The sequence below is a fragment of the Lolium rigidum genome, chromosome 7 (assembly GCF_022539505.1).
Source record: "Lolium rigidum isolate FL_2022 chromosome 7, APGP_CSIRO_Lrig_0.1, whole genome shotgun sequence".
Taxonomy (NCBI): domain Eukaryota; kingdom Viridiplantae; phylum Streptophyta; class Magnoliopsida; order Poales; family Poaceae; genus Lolium; species Lolium rigidum.
In genome coordinates, this window is record NC_061514.1 from 103,289,659 (window position 1) to 103,304,293 (window position 14,635).

The 14,635-nt window shown below is 43.9% G+C and overlaps 1 protein-coding gene across 1 annotated transcript; it reads left to right on the forward strand.

Annotated features, from left to right (window-relative positions):
- Positions 1-9,018: 9,018 nt before the first annotated feature.
- LOC124671778 (desmethyl-deoxy-podophyllotoxin synthase-like) lies at positions 9,019-10,464 on the forward strand. Its single transcript, XM_047208109.1, has one exon. It carries the CDS (start codon positions 9,034-9,036, stop codon positions 10,462-10,464), a length of 1,431 nt encoding a protein of 476 aa, XP_047064065.1. The 5' UTR covers positions 9,019-9,033.
- The last annotated feature ends 4,171 nt before the right edge of the window (positions 10,465-14,635 follow it).

The following is a 14,635-nucleotide window of genomic DNA, read 5'->3' on the forward strand; positions in this document are numbered from 1 at the left end:
CACCATTATGTAATTGTAAATTACCTACCTTAATTTCCTCTATTAGAATGTCAATTTCATGCACTGCCGCTTACTGGCAGCTTTGGCATGATGTTTCCATCTTAATTGATAATTAGTTTTATGCTTGTCCCAATTTGCTCAGAAGCCACTTGCTTGAAAGTTCATGCAAGGCGGGTATTACTTCAGCGTAATGACGAAATGGTGAACTCCTGCTGGAAGTTACTGCTCAGTTAATGCTCTTATTGGAAGCATCCCTGGAACAACGGCTCATGTATGAAATGAACTAGGAACAAAGTTGAAACATCAAGTGCTCAACTATTGCACCCAGTGATGTTTTCTTAACTTTGGCATAAGTGCTGCAGAACACTTTGAGCAACCCATTCCAATTCTTCATTGGACTTCTCAAAGACTCCTCTGAATTCGAAGCTTTGGGCCTCCTTAATTTCCTCTTGACAATTTGGTTGGCAGCAGGTAACCGGAGTGATGTCATTTGGCTTCCCAGGAGGGCAAGGCCTTGCATTGAACTTTTGATGCTTTAAACCATTCTTTGCCCACCATCGTTTTAGGATTTATGCCTGGTTCAGGAGATGCCAACAAAGGCTATGGTATCTTCTCTCTGCTATAAAACCGACATGAAAATTGAGCATGTTGAGTTGAAATAACTGACCTCCTAAAACCTGCGTATCAGCAAAAGTAAATATCACAACATAGGGGAAAAAGAAAATGAAGTCGCCGGTCCGTTGATGTACTTGGTCATCATGTTTGCTGAATTTTTGGTTGGTCTTACATTGGTATAATTCTAGTACTCCCTACATGATTTACTTGGGAGGATCCGATCTGAGCATTCCGCAGCATCGACGATGCTATAGACCTGAGACCTCCAGCTCTTCCTGCATTCTCTCCTAATTCCTATGTAGAATTTATGTGCTCAGTTTCTTTAAACCATCCGGAAACGTCACTCTAAAAGAATCATGTGTTTTGAAATTATGAAGGAATTCCGATCTTTTATTATGTAGGAGTATTAACACATACTCTCTAACTCTGAGAACTAAGAGGACTGCAGTAAGATTCATAGATTTATTTTCAGTTTCTGTCAAACCGACCGATTGCCAGCAGGAAAACCTCACTGTCGAGAGGGATTTTAAGCGCGGGTATTATAGCAGCCGAAATTGTAACATCCATTTCCTTAGACTAACAGGCAGGCCCACCGTCAGGATAAAAACTCTGTACCCATATCTACCACATGATCCCAAGCTATACATGATACCATTGTACTACTTCATAAAATTCAAATTTACAAGGTTCTAAATTTTATGATTTTTTATGTAAGTGTTCATGAGATGTGTTTTACAATCTCTAAATTTTCAGAAACACATTCGAAACACACATCGAGAATAAACACAAAGTGATATGTGAATAGTTTTATTTGTACTTTTGTCTTTTTTGACACTATTCATGTTTTTTTTTCGAGAAATTCCTAATCTGTTATAAAAGTTCACAGGAAGTACAAAGCACCCAAACATAATAAAATTTGCATTAAGGTCCTTGAACCACCTAACGACCACTACCGATGCCAAAGTGAGCCGTCGACGCGCCGATGTCGCTGCTCTTCTACCGGAGCCAGCCTGATGTTGTTGATAATGGCCGGGAAGTCTTCGTGCACGTGCTTCTAAGGACTAGCACCCTAGATCCGAAGTCTTTGCCACTGAACCCTTCAATTGATCCGAATCTTCTCACACTAAACGTGTAACATGTGCAGACTGGACGAGATCCACCGCTCCATGTGAGAAGCGGCCATATGAATCCCCACCCTCCTCAACGCCGCTAGTGAGATCACCACCAACGAGGTGGACGAGGATGCGGTATACTCTATTCTTGTCCTGCACAACACCCTCCTAGCCACCATAGCATCGCTGTCGGTTGGCCGATCTCTAACTTTAAGGACCTTACTATAGCGTCGAGCGCAAATCCAAGGTCCCCACTTCTCCCACCATTGGATCAGCGAGCAGGTGGGGACCCGTCAATTCCCGGTTGGAGACGATGTATATGGGCAGAGAAGCGGCGGCTAAGGTGGAACCTTAGGTTGCCGCTTTCCATCTCTCGACGCCACTATTTATGTTGGATTTTTCTTTTTGTTGCTTTCTATGTATTTCAAATTTGTTTCTAAAAGTTATAGGGATTGTAAAAACACATCTTGTGACAAAAAGTGTCTTTGACACATGGGCACAAGTGCTCCCTTCAATTTTAGATTTTTGAAAATTTTAAAACCTCACACTTCTGTGCCTCTAAAAATTATGGTGTTAAATATATAGATAGATATGTACAGTATGGGTGTATGTATAAAATTCCCGTTAAAAAATACATTGTATTTTGGGAAATATAAAAAAGATAAATTTGTGATAGTAAATGGTAGTACAATAGTATTAAAATAGTATGTCTTTTTGTCATAAATTTGCTTATTTTGTATTACTCAAAATTTAAAGTATTTTCTATCGGGACTTTTTGTGTAGACTCCTCATGTACATATCTATCTACATATTTAATGCCATAATTTTTGGAGAAATAAAAGTGTGAGATTTTTAAAAATTTAAAAATCTGAAAGTGGAGGGAGCACTGGTGCCCATGTGCACCAAATCCAATATGCTTTTGAAATTTTTAGAAACTTGTAATTTTGGAATTTTGAGGAGTTCTATGATTGTATATCATGGTATCACATACAGTTTGGGATCAGGTGATACTTTCCCCTCATCCCACCATCACCAAATGCCCATCCTTCGGCATCGACATTTCCAGCTTGAACCCTAAACCCTCGTCGAATCCGCTCCCCTTTCTGGCGCTCCCCCCGCCGCGAGATTCGCCTCGATTCGGCGCTAATTTGGTCTGGAGCGGCGACCCTCCCGCGGATTTTCGGCTATCCTTGCAGATCTCGCGGCGGCCGTTGCCATCGCCGCACGGCCGGCGTGCGCGCGGGGTGGGGCTTCACGGCACCGATTACGCCCTCGACTACGGCGTCGGCACCACCACGCCCTTCTTGCTCAGCTGCCGCTACGGCGCTACCTCGCCGACTTGGCCACTGTGAGTACCCTCTCTGCTTAACGAGTGGCCATTTTGACCAGTAATGGCGGTCCCGCCTTGCCGATGTTCTAACGCGCTGTAAACTCTCATGAACTAGGCACCATCCGTGTTCATTTGTCCGCTAAAAGGAAGAATGGGAAATCCAAGTGGCCTCAATTCTCCAGTCCTTCCTACCAACCCTGCCACCATGGAGACAGAGTTTGCAGAGTGGTCCTCGCTCCCAGCCGACCTCATCAACCGAATTGCAGACTGCTTCCTGGCTACCAGTGATCTTGACTACTACATGGACTTCCGGGCTGTCTGTCAAAGCTGGCGCTCCGCCACCGACGACCCCAAGAATACCTCAGACCCTCGTTTCCGGCCCCGCTATTGGGTCATCATCGACAAGGTCTACAAGAGTAAGACATACCTCTTGGTGAACACTGCCACTGGCCGCTTCCTCCAAAAGAAACTCCCGGTGCTCCGCGACTATTACATTGCCATTTCCACCCGCGATGGTCTCCTCATTTTGATGGACATAAAAACCTACCATACTGTGAGCGTCCTCAATCCTTTCACAGGATACTTGATTCATTTCGTTGCGCCCCTGTCTGACGAGTTTGTGGAGTCTGCAACTCTTCTCGCTGGTTCATCACCCACACTTGTCCTGCTGTTATGCAACAAGTTGTACTTTGATAATGACCCTGAGGGCTCGCTACGTGATTCATCTCGTAAGATCTACATGGGTGATCCTAGCAGCGAAAGTTTCGTCGTGTACGAGGACAAGAAGGCTTGCCCTATGATCAGGCTGGCTGTCAGAGGTATCTACACCAATGGCGAGTCGGGATTGGTGTCACCGTTTCCACCTGCTGGGGCCAAAGGTATCTTCGATCTTATGAGGTATTTCAATGCGGATCCTGCTGAGACGTCTGATGATGAAGATACCATGATGTCTGAAGACGAAGCTATATGGAATTTCTGGATAGGATATGGCAACCGTTGTTACCTGCTGGAATCTGCTGGAGAAATATTGATCATCATCAAGCTAAATGAAGGCATGGAGATATACAAGATGGACACAGACAAATATATACTCGAGCATGTGAAGGACATTGGAAACCGTGCCATCTTCCTAGGTGGGTACTGTAGGTGCATGTCTGTTAATGCTGATATGTTCCCATCAGTTGACGCCAACTGCATCTATTACATAAAAGGCGAAGATTTCTCCGGAGGCATCAGCATGTACAACCTACTGCGCCGGAGAGAAAAAGAATCTCGAAAGGCATACCTTATGCTTCTCCCTACACAATTATCCAGCTCCTCTCTAGTAGCTTAACTGGATGTTAGGCTTCCATTGCTGATGATGGTTGTGTTTTTTTAGCTTGATGTTAATTTTGTAACCACTCTGTAATGGTTTAAATATGTTTAAGCTGAGCCCTCCCTCTTGCTCTATATAGCTGTCCTCTTTCAGGCACAGGTTCGATCTGAGGTCATAACACTTATGTGATCTGAAGTTTGTGTGTGTGCAGATTACTGGGAAGGTACTTGGTTAGGGAATAGACCATTCAAATTTTCAAGCTGTATAGCAGAACCTGGTAAAACAAAAACTTCGTTCTCAGAAATGTTTCTTCTGAAATCAGATTTTGGGTTTTGGCCCAGAAATCTCTGCAAAAGCGAAGGTTTTTTCTCTGTAGCTCTGTGGATTCATCTTTTACTCTGGTGCACTAATGCAATTATCCGTGATAATTTATGAAATTTTAAAGCGAACAAGAATCACACAGTTTAGACTTAGGAGTATAGTCCATGATCAGTTGTCTTGAAAGACCAGTCTTCATATGTACTGTCTAGGTTGCAAAATGTGTTTTACACATATTTGTGCTGCAAATGGGCGAAGGGCCTTCATTTTTGTTTAAAATGGGTTTTTTCAAAAGGAGTATTAGGTTGTTTCCGAGCATAACACCGCAGCCCTGTGGGACTCCTGATCGGCAACATCATCTCTGTCCAAATAAAGCAGGTCGAATTGTTTGCCTTGTTGGTTGTTGATGCCTTGCTGCCTATCTTTGCGATGGGGGCTTCCTCCGTTTTGGATGGTACTGAGTGTCCTGATGAGTTCAACGCGCTGGTTGACGACTCTCTTCGTGTCTGGGCATGGAAACCTTGCTGCAAAATGGTGATGCTGTCTGAGGTTGACTTGGCTTCCTCTCTCTCTGTGTTATCCCTGTTGCACTTTTCTTTTTTGTCACATACAAGATCCAAGATTGTGAATTTGCAGTAACCTATGGTTTTGCTTGATTTTTGAAGACAGAGGGTTTCCTAGCTTTCTGAGGGAGTGTACCACACTGGAGCAGGAAGTCAGGTGGGTGGGTAGTTTCTTTCTTTGCTTGCTTGATTGTAATATGAAGTTGCAGATTAGTAGTTTACTGATATTTTCCTTCTGTGACAGGTTGAGGAGAGCGACGACTTCCGCAATGAAGACATTGTAGAGCATGATACTTTTGTAAGTTTTCAGTGGGCATTCTTAATCGTATGTTTCTGTTACCTGAATATTAGAACATCTCCTTGCTCTGAACCCCTGCTGTATCATATGCTCATAGTGGTTTTTGTATTACAAATACATGACAGTGTTGCCAAATAGTTTGTGCGAGGCAGCAATTTCAATTGATTATACCCCAGAGACCCAGAACTTATATTTGCTGCCAAGTGGTTGTGCTTATGAGAATTATGGCGTTTGAAATGGGGAGTGCTCATCTCTTATTTTGTTAAGTGTGGGTTCCAGATTTTTTTCATATTGGTTACGGTTTGATAATTGCAACATTTTTTGTAATGTGTAAAGGACTCTTTTTATTTCATCCGTTAAAATGTCATAATTGCATGCACTGCAGCTTGGTGACCTCTTTAACATTAGTTTTTTTTTAATATCTTGGGCATGCAATTGACTATTAGTTTTATTCTATTTTCCAAAAAAAATCTCAAAAGCCACTTGAAAGTTCATGCAAAATGGGCATAACCAGAATTTAGCTAAATGATGAGATGGTGGACACCTGCTGAAAGTAAATTATATCTTGTTGGGTGCTACCTGGACACAATAGCTCAGGTACGAATTTTAAAGGAAACAACAGTTCTACCTTATTGGCTATTGCACCTACTGATGCTCTTTGGCATTAGTGCTGCAGAATGGGTTGAGCTACCCATTCCAATTCTTCTTTGTAGTTCTCAAGGCCTAGATAAGTCCTCTGGGTGTAAAGCTTTAGGCTTCCTTAGGTGAAAATTTTGTTGACGCTGATCCGTTGATGTACTTGGTCCTTGTTTGCTGGTTTGCCCTGCAAAGTTCATAAAATAAGTATTAATCATACAATTCTAATAAGTAGAAGAACAGCAGCATGTCTGCAGGTAGTATGAATAACGTCCTAATTAAGTTCATTGCATATTAGATTTGTGTGTACTCCCCTGCAATGTTTTTGATCTACATACATCATGGTGTCTTTTTGCTCTGAGAAAGAAACAAAAGGCCAAGATGTAGGTCTGTACTATAAACCACATGGAGATATGCCAATGTCTATCTGTATGACAAAGCGATGCAACATTGTTAACTTTTGAAAATGTATACCCGCGGTCTCCATCTGACTGTCGTATTCCTACATGAATCTATCAAATGATCTACTACAAGCAACAGAGATGGTAACAGTTTGGACCATCCCATTGGCGTTCTACCTGGAAGAGAGCCATCACCTACCCGTGGCATCCTGTTTGGAACTGTGACCATCGCCCCCACACGCCTTCCAGCTGCTGCTGTTATCTAAGCAAGTGGTCTCTTGTGTTTGCTGTTATCTAAGCAGTACCGACTTAAACGATGCCACGTCCTTGACTATGTCTATCAACCATGTGTATTAGGTTGTGATAAGCTGATAAGAACTAGCAACCAATATGGGATCAACCAAACTGCGGTAGGGAATCGAATTTGGGGTGGACGGATGTAATCAACTTGCTGATATCATCATGTTACTTTATCCGTTTTGAAGAGGATGATATTTTATTTGTGCAGTCTCATAGGATTATTTTCATCTAGATAACATTCTTTTTGTTGTCAACTCGTTACTAGTCCCTCCGTTCCATAATAAATGTTGTAAATTTGTCTAGATACATATGTTTTACTATGTAAAGTGTAAACACATGCAAATCTAAACAAATTCGAGACACTTATTTTTGAACGAAGGTTGTAAAAGAGTATATTTAAAATAGGGTCCACTCTCTAAGAAATAGAGTATAGGAGGTTGACACCGATCTAGGTTTTCTCGTACCTCTTGTCGGTGACGCTGTCAGTCCGTCCCATCCGGCTGCCCTTGCGGTGTTGGAGGTGTGACGGAACACGGCCCCTTGCTGGTGGGTGGATTTTCGCTCTTTTTTTAGATAGTTCCGGTTTCTTCTTCAAGATGGTGAGGCGACGGTAACATCAAGTCGAATAAGGTCCTCCTGCCTATCCTTGCTTCGCTTGTGCACCTACCACCGGCATAGGGTTTGTGGGGTTGTCCTTCCGGCGGATCTCCTGGGATCCATAGTTTTCGTGTTCGTTAGTGTGGTTATAAGTTTGGCTCTTTTGATCTACAGTTTCTCATCATTGATGATAATTGTTGCTCTGGTGCGTTGATCCTTTGAGGCCTTAACACAACGACATCCCACTTGTATACTACAACAAGCTCTACTTCGGCAAGCTTTCTTCGGCTCCGGTGATGGAAGAGCGAGAACGGTAGCACGCCTTCAGCTCGCTCCACTGCTCTTAGTGGTTGCTAGGTGGTCCAAGGACCTATTTGTAATTTTTATTATTCTTTATACCGATGATGATTATTAATAGATCGATGTTCTTTTTTGCAAAAAAAAATACAAAAAATAGGGTCCTGACTCAGTCGACTAAATTTTCACGGTCAGTCACGAATAAAACTTCAATGAATACAGCTGGATCTTAATTTCGCTATTCGCCAACGTTCAACTTAGGGATTACTGAAGGTGGAAATTTCATGAAGATTTAATTATATAATTTTATTATTAACCATCTAATAATAAAGAAAGTCCATTGTAACCGTGCCTACGAATAAGGTATGTATGCAAACTTATCTGTTCCCGCACGGGAATATTACTAGTAAAACTTAAATGAATACAGCTGCATCTCTTTAAAAAAAATAGTTGCACAATTCTAGATGTTAGGCTGGTCATAGTGCATAATATCATATACTAGTATCATGCATATGATACTTGTCTGTGATACTATCTTTATAGTGGGTGGTATTATGGTGTAGTATCATAAACTTGTAAATTTATTATTTTGTAGAATCCCAATATAAATCTATGTACAAGATCTATTTGGTATTTACTTTTCTCGTAACGTGCGCTATGATACAGTATCTATCTATGTTACTCTAATCCTATCTCTCCTCATTAATTAGATGCCACATCATCATTTTTGTGAGTCTAGAATGCATGATACTACCTATGATACTAGCACTATGACCAGCCTTAAAAATGCAGCGCGGAGCCAAATAAAAGAATAGACTGAAATTCAAAATCACAATCATACAATCTACTACAATACAATAACAAACAAGAAGCACTAGTGCAAATCATGTTGATTTTATTTGCAATTGAATTAAAAAAAGAACAAATTGATTGGTTTTACATAAAATTTCAGTCGACTGATTAAATAAACTGAGTCAACTGAGCTAAAGCCTATCCTGGAACGGAGTCAGCGAACACTGTCATCAAATTTAGAAAAGAATGGCATCACATCTTTGTTTATCCTACACGCGAAAAACCATTCTAGCACAGCAGTGTGCAGTGACTGATATATATACTGCTGTAAGCTTGTTGGCCGCATATGCAGGAGTCGATCTCAAGCCATCGCCAAGCATGTACCTCTTCGTCGTCGCCATCCTACTGCTGCTCCCTCTTCTGGTACGCGCTCGCAAAGCCAGGTCACGCAAGCACGGCATGACGAACCCACCTCCGGGGCCATGGCAGCTGCCGGTCATCGGCAGCCTGCACCACCTCGTCGGCGCGCTCCCGCACCGCGCCATGCGGGACCTCGCCCTCCGGCACGGCCCTCTTATGCTGCTCCGCATGGGTGAGCTCCCCGTCGTGGTGGCCTCCTCGGCCGAGGCCGCGAGGGAGGTCATGAAGACCCACGACGTCGCGTTTGCTACCCGGCCCGGGACCCACACCTTCGCCACGCTCGCCAGCGACAGCCTCGGCATCGTCCTCGCGCCGCACGGTGAGCACTGGCGCCAGGTCCGCAAGCTCTGCGTCAACGAGCTGCTCAGCGCGCGGCGGGTCCGGTCCTTCCGGGGGTCCCGCGAGGCGGAGGCTTCCAGCCTCGTCGCGTCGCTGGCGTCCGCGTCACTGGCGTCGGAGGCGCCGGTGAACGTCAGCCCCCTGATCTCCACTTTCGTCGCCGACGCGGTGATGAGCGCCGTGGTGGGCGACAGGATCGGGAACCGTGATGCCTTCTTGGAGGGCCTGAACGAGGGCCTCCAGGTCGCTGTCGGGTTCAGCCTCCCCGACCTGTTCCCTTCGTCGCGCCTCGCACGCGCGCTCAGCGGGACGGCGCGACGGGTGGACGCGGTGGTCCGCAAGATGGTCCGGCTCATGGACGGCGTCATCGAGGAGAAACGCGCGAGGTCAGCAGCCGGCGCCGGTGAGGAGGACCAAGACCTCCTCGACGTGCTGCTGCGCATCCATGCGGACGGCGGGCCTCTGGACATGGGAACCATCCGTGCCGTGATCAGGGATCTTTTCGGGGCCGGGAGCGAGTCCTCGTCGACGACGATCCAGTGGGCCATGGCAGAGCTCATGCGGAACCCGGCGGCGCTCCGGAGGGCGCAGGCGGAGGTGCGTGGCGCGCTCGCCGGGCAGAGCCGCGTCTCGGAGGACGCCCTGCCGGAGCTACGCTACGTGCAGCTGGTGATCAAGGAGACGCTCCGGCTGCACGCGCCGCTGCCGCTGCTCCTCCCGCGGGAGTGCCGGGAGCCCTGCCGCGTCCTCGGCTACGACGTGCCACAGGGCGCCATGGTGCTCGTCAATGCGTGGGCGATCGGCCGAGACGCCGCGACCTGGGGCCCCGACGCTGAGGAGTTCAGGCCGGAGAGGTTCGAGGAGGCCGCGGCGGCGGACTTCAGGGGCACGGACTTCGAGTTCGTTCCGTTCGGGGCGGGCCGGAGAATGTGCCCCGGGATATCATTCGGGCTCGCCGTAATGGAGCTCGCGCTGGCGAGCCTCCTCTTCCACTTCGACTGGGAGCTTCCAGGAGGCGCCGGTGAGCTGGACATGGCGGAGGCGCTCGCGATCACCGCAAGCAGGAAGTCAGACTTGTTGCTGCGCGCCACCGTGCGTGTTCCTGCCGTCCCGCCACCTCATAAATGCTAGCCCAAGAGGTGGACTGATGGTGTTTGCTACAGATATATGCAGATGCGTCGTGGTGGTGTACGTACACATCTTCTTCGAAAATGCTTGTTAAAGTATCTAGCGTGATATGCGCGCTCAGGCGCGCTCGTGGCCAAGATTTTCTGAGCCTGATCTATTGTCATAACAATATTGATGAATGATGATAGTTTATTCTAGAAAAATAGAATAGAGATTTGGTGCACTTTGGAGCGTATGGCCACCAATGATCTCGTTATTTTTGAAAAATGTAAAATTATATTTTAGAGTTTCACAAAATTCTGAAAAAATCTGCATGTAGTCAACGATTTATCCCACAAACATGCATAATATCAATTTCAAATAATTTATATTCTAAGCTACACAAAAATGACAAAAGTGTAGATCTAAGTAGCACATTTTCAAACCTCCAAAACATATCAGATTTTATCATTTTTGTCTAGCACAAAATAAAAAGAATCTTGGATTGAGATTTTGCATGATTGCGAGATGTATCAGTGACAATCTCCAGAATTATTTTCATATTTTTTAATAACCTAAAAAAATATCTTTTAATTATTTGAAAATGATGAGAGTACAAGAGCTGGGGAAGCAAAAGCACTTTTCGAGAAAAACACTACTTCTCTATCAGCCAAATTAGTTGATGGAGGTTCACTAAATGTAGAAAGGTTTTACGGGGGCAAAGATTTGGTGCACATGGACACCGGTGATGTCTTTATTCAAAATTTTGAAAATAATATTCTAAGTTTTTAAAAATTGTGAAACAAATCATGATGTAGCCAGTAATATATCTCAGAAATGAGGAAATTTTAAATTGGAAACAATGTGTAGTTTGGGCTACACAAAAATAAAACATTGTGTATCTGAGCATAGTAATTTCAAATCTCTAAAAAAAAGATAGACTTTGTCATTTTGGTGCAGCTAAGAATACAAATCATTTGAAATTGAGATTTTACATGTTAGTGAGATATATCATTTACTACATTTAGAATTTTGTTTCATAATTTTCTAAAACATGTAAATATAAATTTTCGAATTTTCTTGTACAGCAATAGCACTGGTGCTCGAGAGCCAAAATGACTTTCCGGATGTTATGCAATATTTTATTTAAATATGTGACTATTAATTTAGATTGGAGGAAGTATTAGTTCTGAATTATAGGATGATTTAGCTTTCTTTTGAATCATATGTATATAAACACATTATATTGTGCCTATTCACTCATTTCGGTCTCTATGTAGTCCAAACATCTTATAATTTGGAACCGAGCCATATACCCTAGAAAATGTTTTTTTCTTGTATCTAAATATTTGTACAATTCACCTGTTGAATTAAATTTAAGAAATGTTCAATCGATGGAATGCATGAAAGGAGAATACCTTTGTGAGAAATTAAAATAGAAAAGTATAAACATATGTTGGAACAAATTGTGGAAGTTTAAGGCACCACCGAAGGTCAATAACTTCCGGTGGAGGGTTAGTAACAATTTTGTCCCAAGTAAGTTGATCACGAGGAGACGTCATGTTGAGCGAATCAGGTTTTGCGATGAATGTGGCGCTGATGACACACCATATCATGCGTTGTTGGAATGCACATAGGCGTGAATTTTCTGGGAGGAGTTGAAGCTAGCCACATCGGTAAAAATTCCAAGACTCACACGACTTCGTGGGCAACTGACATAGTTGAAGGCACAATGATATTTCCGTCTGATGTGTGTATAGTCTTATGTTGGGCATGGTCGGTCTGGACTACTAGAAATGCTCGTCACCATGGGAACAGATCCAAGTCAGTTACAGAGGCAATGCGATGGGCATTGGAGAATCAACTCTCGACCTATCTCAATCAGGAAATGATAAGAAATTCAAAACAGAGAAGTGCAAGGTTAAGTGGGTGCCATCTGATGGTGAAGTTCTGAAAATCAATACAGATGCAGCGTTCTGTGCGACTGTGCAGAGGAGCCGCGGGGTGGCACGGGTGAGGTAGTACGAAACAATGCTGGTTTGTTGATCCGAGCACAAACTCTGTAGTACGAGCATGTGGCTAATGCTATGACCATGGAGCCATGGAGGGTCATCCTTGCATTGGAACAAGGGTACCCGAAGGTTGCTGTTGAGAGCGATGCTCAAGCATTAGTTAAACTGTGGGAGGAGGACCATGATGGAAGATCCGAAGTTGCTGTCATTTTCTAGGAAATGAGGGAGCTTTGTGGGGTGTTTACTAGTTTTTGTATTAGCTATGTTAATAGGGATGCAAATGAAGCATCCCATCTTTGTGCTAAGAATGTTAATAGCGGTGCAAATGATGATGAGAGAAGGCGATGTCTCTGGTTGAACTTCATCCCACATTTCCTAGCGCCGGTGCTCCAGCATGATTGTAGCCCTACTACTTGATGAATGAAAGCTCTTAATTTGCAAAAAAAAAGTATTGTTCAGAAATAATTAACATAACAACACAAGTAGATAGCACGAAAATGTATAAGAAGCTCGGATAATCCATTATAGAAATTAACAACCATTATAACAAGAGTTCTTGAACACTACATACCCCCTACATTTGAGTGACACAACATGTATGTGTGTGTCCTTATGGACTGACATGGTTCTTTTTGCGAAATTCTAGCGATCCATTAATAATCATCAACAATGGTATAAATAATTCTGAAAGTAATAAAAATTATAAATATGTCTTTGAACCACCTAGCGACGACTACAAAGACTAGAACGAGCCGAAGGCGCGCCACTATCCTCACCCCTCCATCACATGGGACGGGAAAACCAGTCGTAGTAGAGCTTGTGGTAGTAAAAAGATGAGAAGTCATCGTGCTAACCCCCAAATCAACATCACACTAGAGCATCAACCATCGCCAATGATGGCTAACATGATACCACACCAATAGACAAAAAAACATATCGGGTCCCAGGATATTCATCGGGCACACAACTCGGCGCACCCTCGCCGACACTAGACGCACCATCAGAGCGCGGATATGACGAGGAGAACCTTATTTTGACCCCAAGATGTAGCCGCCACCTCACCATCCCAAAGAAGACACTAAAATAACCTAAACAAAGAACGAGTAACCTCCCGCCGGCGAGGGGCCGTGGCCCATACCTCCAAGATCCCAAGGCCATCGGAAACAGAGTGGACCACCGACGTCGCCGATGAGGGGGACGAAAACCCTAGATGGGTTCGTTTGGACGACTTCGGATCGCCTCTATCGTTGGAACTCCTGTACCGGCTCGTTGCTACGTGTGCCTTATAGAAAATTGTATATGTATATCAGTAATAAGAATAGTGTCCACTGTCGGAGGGGAATTGTCGGTGACGATCATGATAATGATATAATATCTTCAATTACGCGAATATATATATGGTAGGATAAGAATATATCAAGTGTATTCAACCATTCCGGTGAGAGGGGGTCGGGTGGTAAGTGTCGGAGGAAGCAATATCGATGCAGTGCAGGTGGGCACCCAGAGGGTGACGCCGAGCCTGTCCTTCTCGTCTCTCTTGGCGGAGGTTCGCGATGACAGTGTGTTAAGATTTCAGTGTGTTAAGATTTGAGTGAAACACACATAAAAGTAGACACAAAATAAATATCTCTATATAGATGTGATACATTATCTTTATCCTTCAGATGCCACAATGAGATTAGGTGAGCATTATCGCAAAGTCACATCCTTATATACAAGCTAGGTGACATGTATGAGTAACAAAAACATAATTTCTAGAATGTGAAAACATGTTGCCGTGATATTTTTTCTCGAAAAGAAGGTTAAATTCTATGGCCTCTGCATCAAAATGCACACATTATTTAATAAAGTTTTATAAAGTATTATATTGATCAATACGAAGCCACATTTATGGCGCTACATCTATAAGCTTAGTGGAGGTCCATGATCGGGGCCATGTACCTTGACCTCATACCAACACACATAATTTAAATTTGGAGCCTCGCCAAGCCACTCAACGGCAAGCCCGAAGTCACAACCGGTCGAGCAGACCCTTAACGTGCATCGCATGTGCACGTTTCAGAAGCTACCGCCGGCGTCATCTTCAGCTCATCCATATTAAAAACGTGGATCAATGCATTAATCTTGCCGCCGATGTAAAACGCGGATCAATGCATTAATCTTGCCGCCGGTGTGATATATGT

What these genes read in the sequence shown, in the direction of transcription:
- LOC124671778 (XM_047208109.1), top strand. Translation starts at nt 9,034, where the DNA reads ATGACGAACCCACCTCCGGGGCCATGGCAGCTGCCGGTCATCGGCAGC.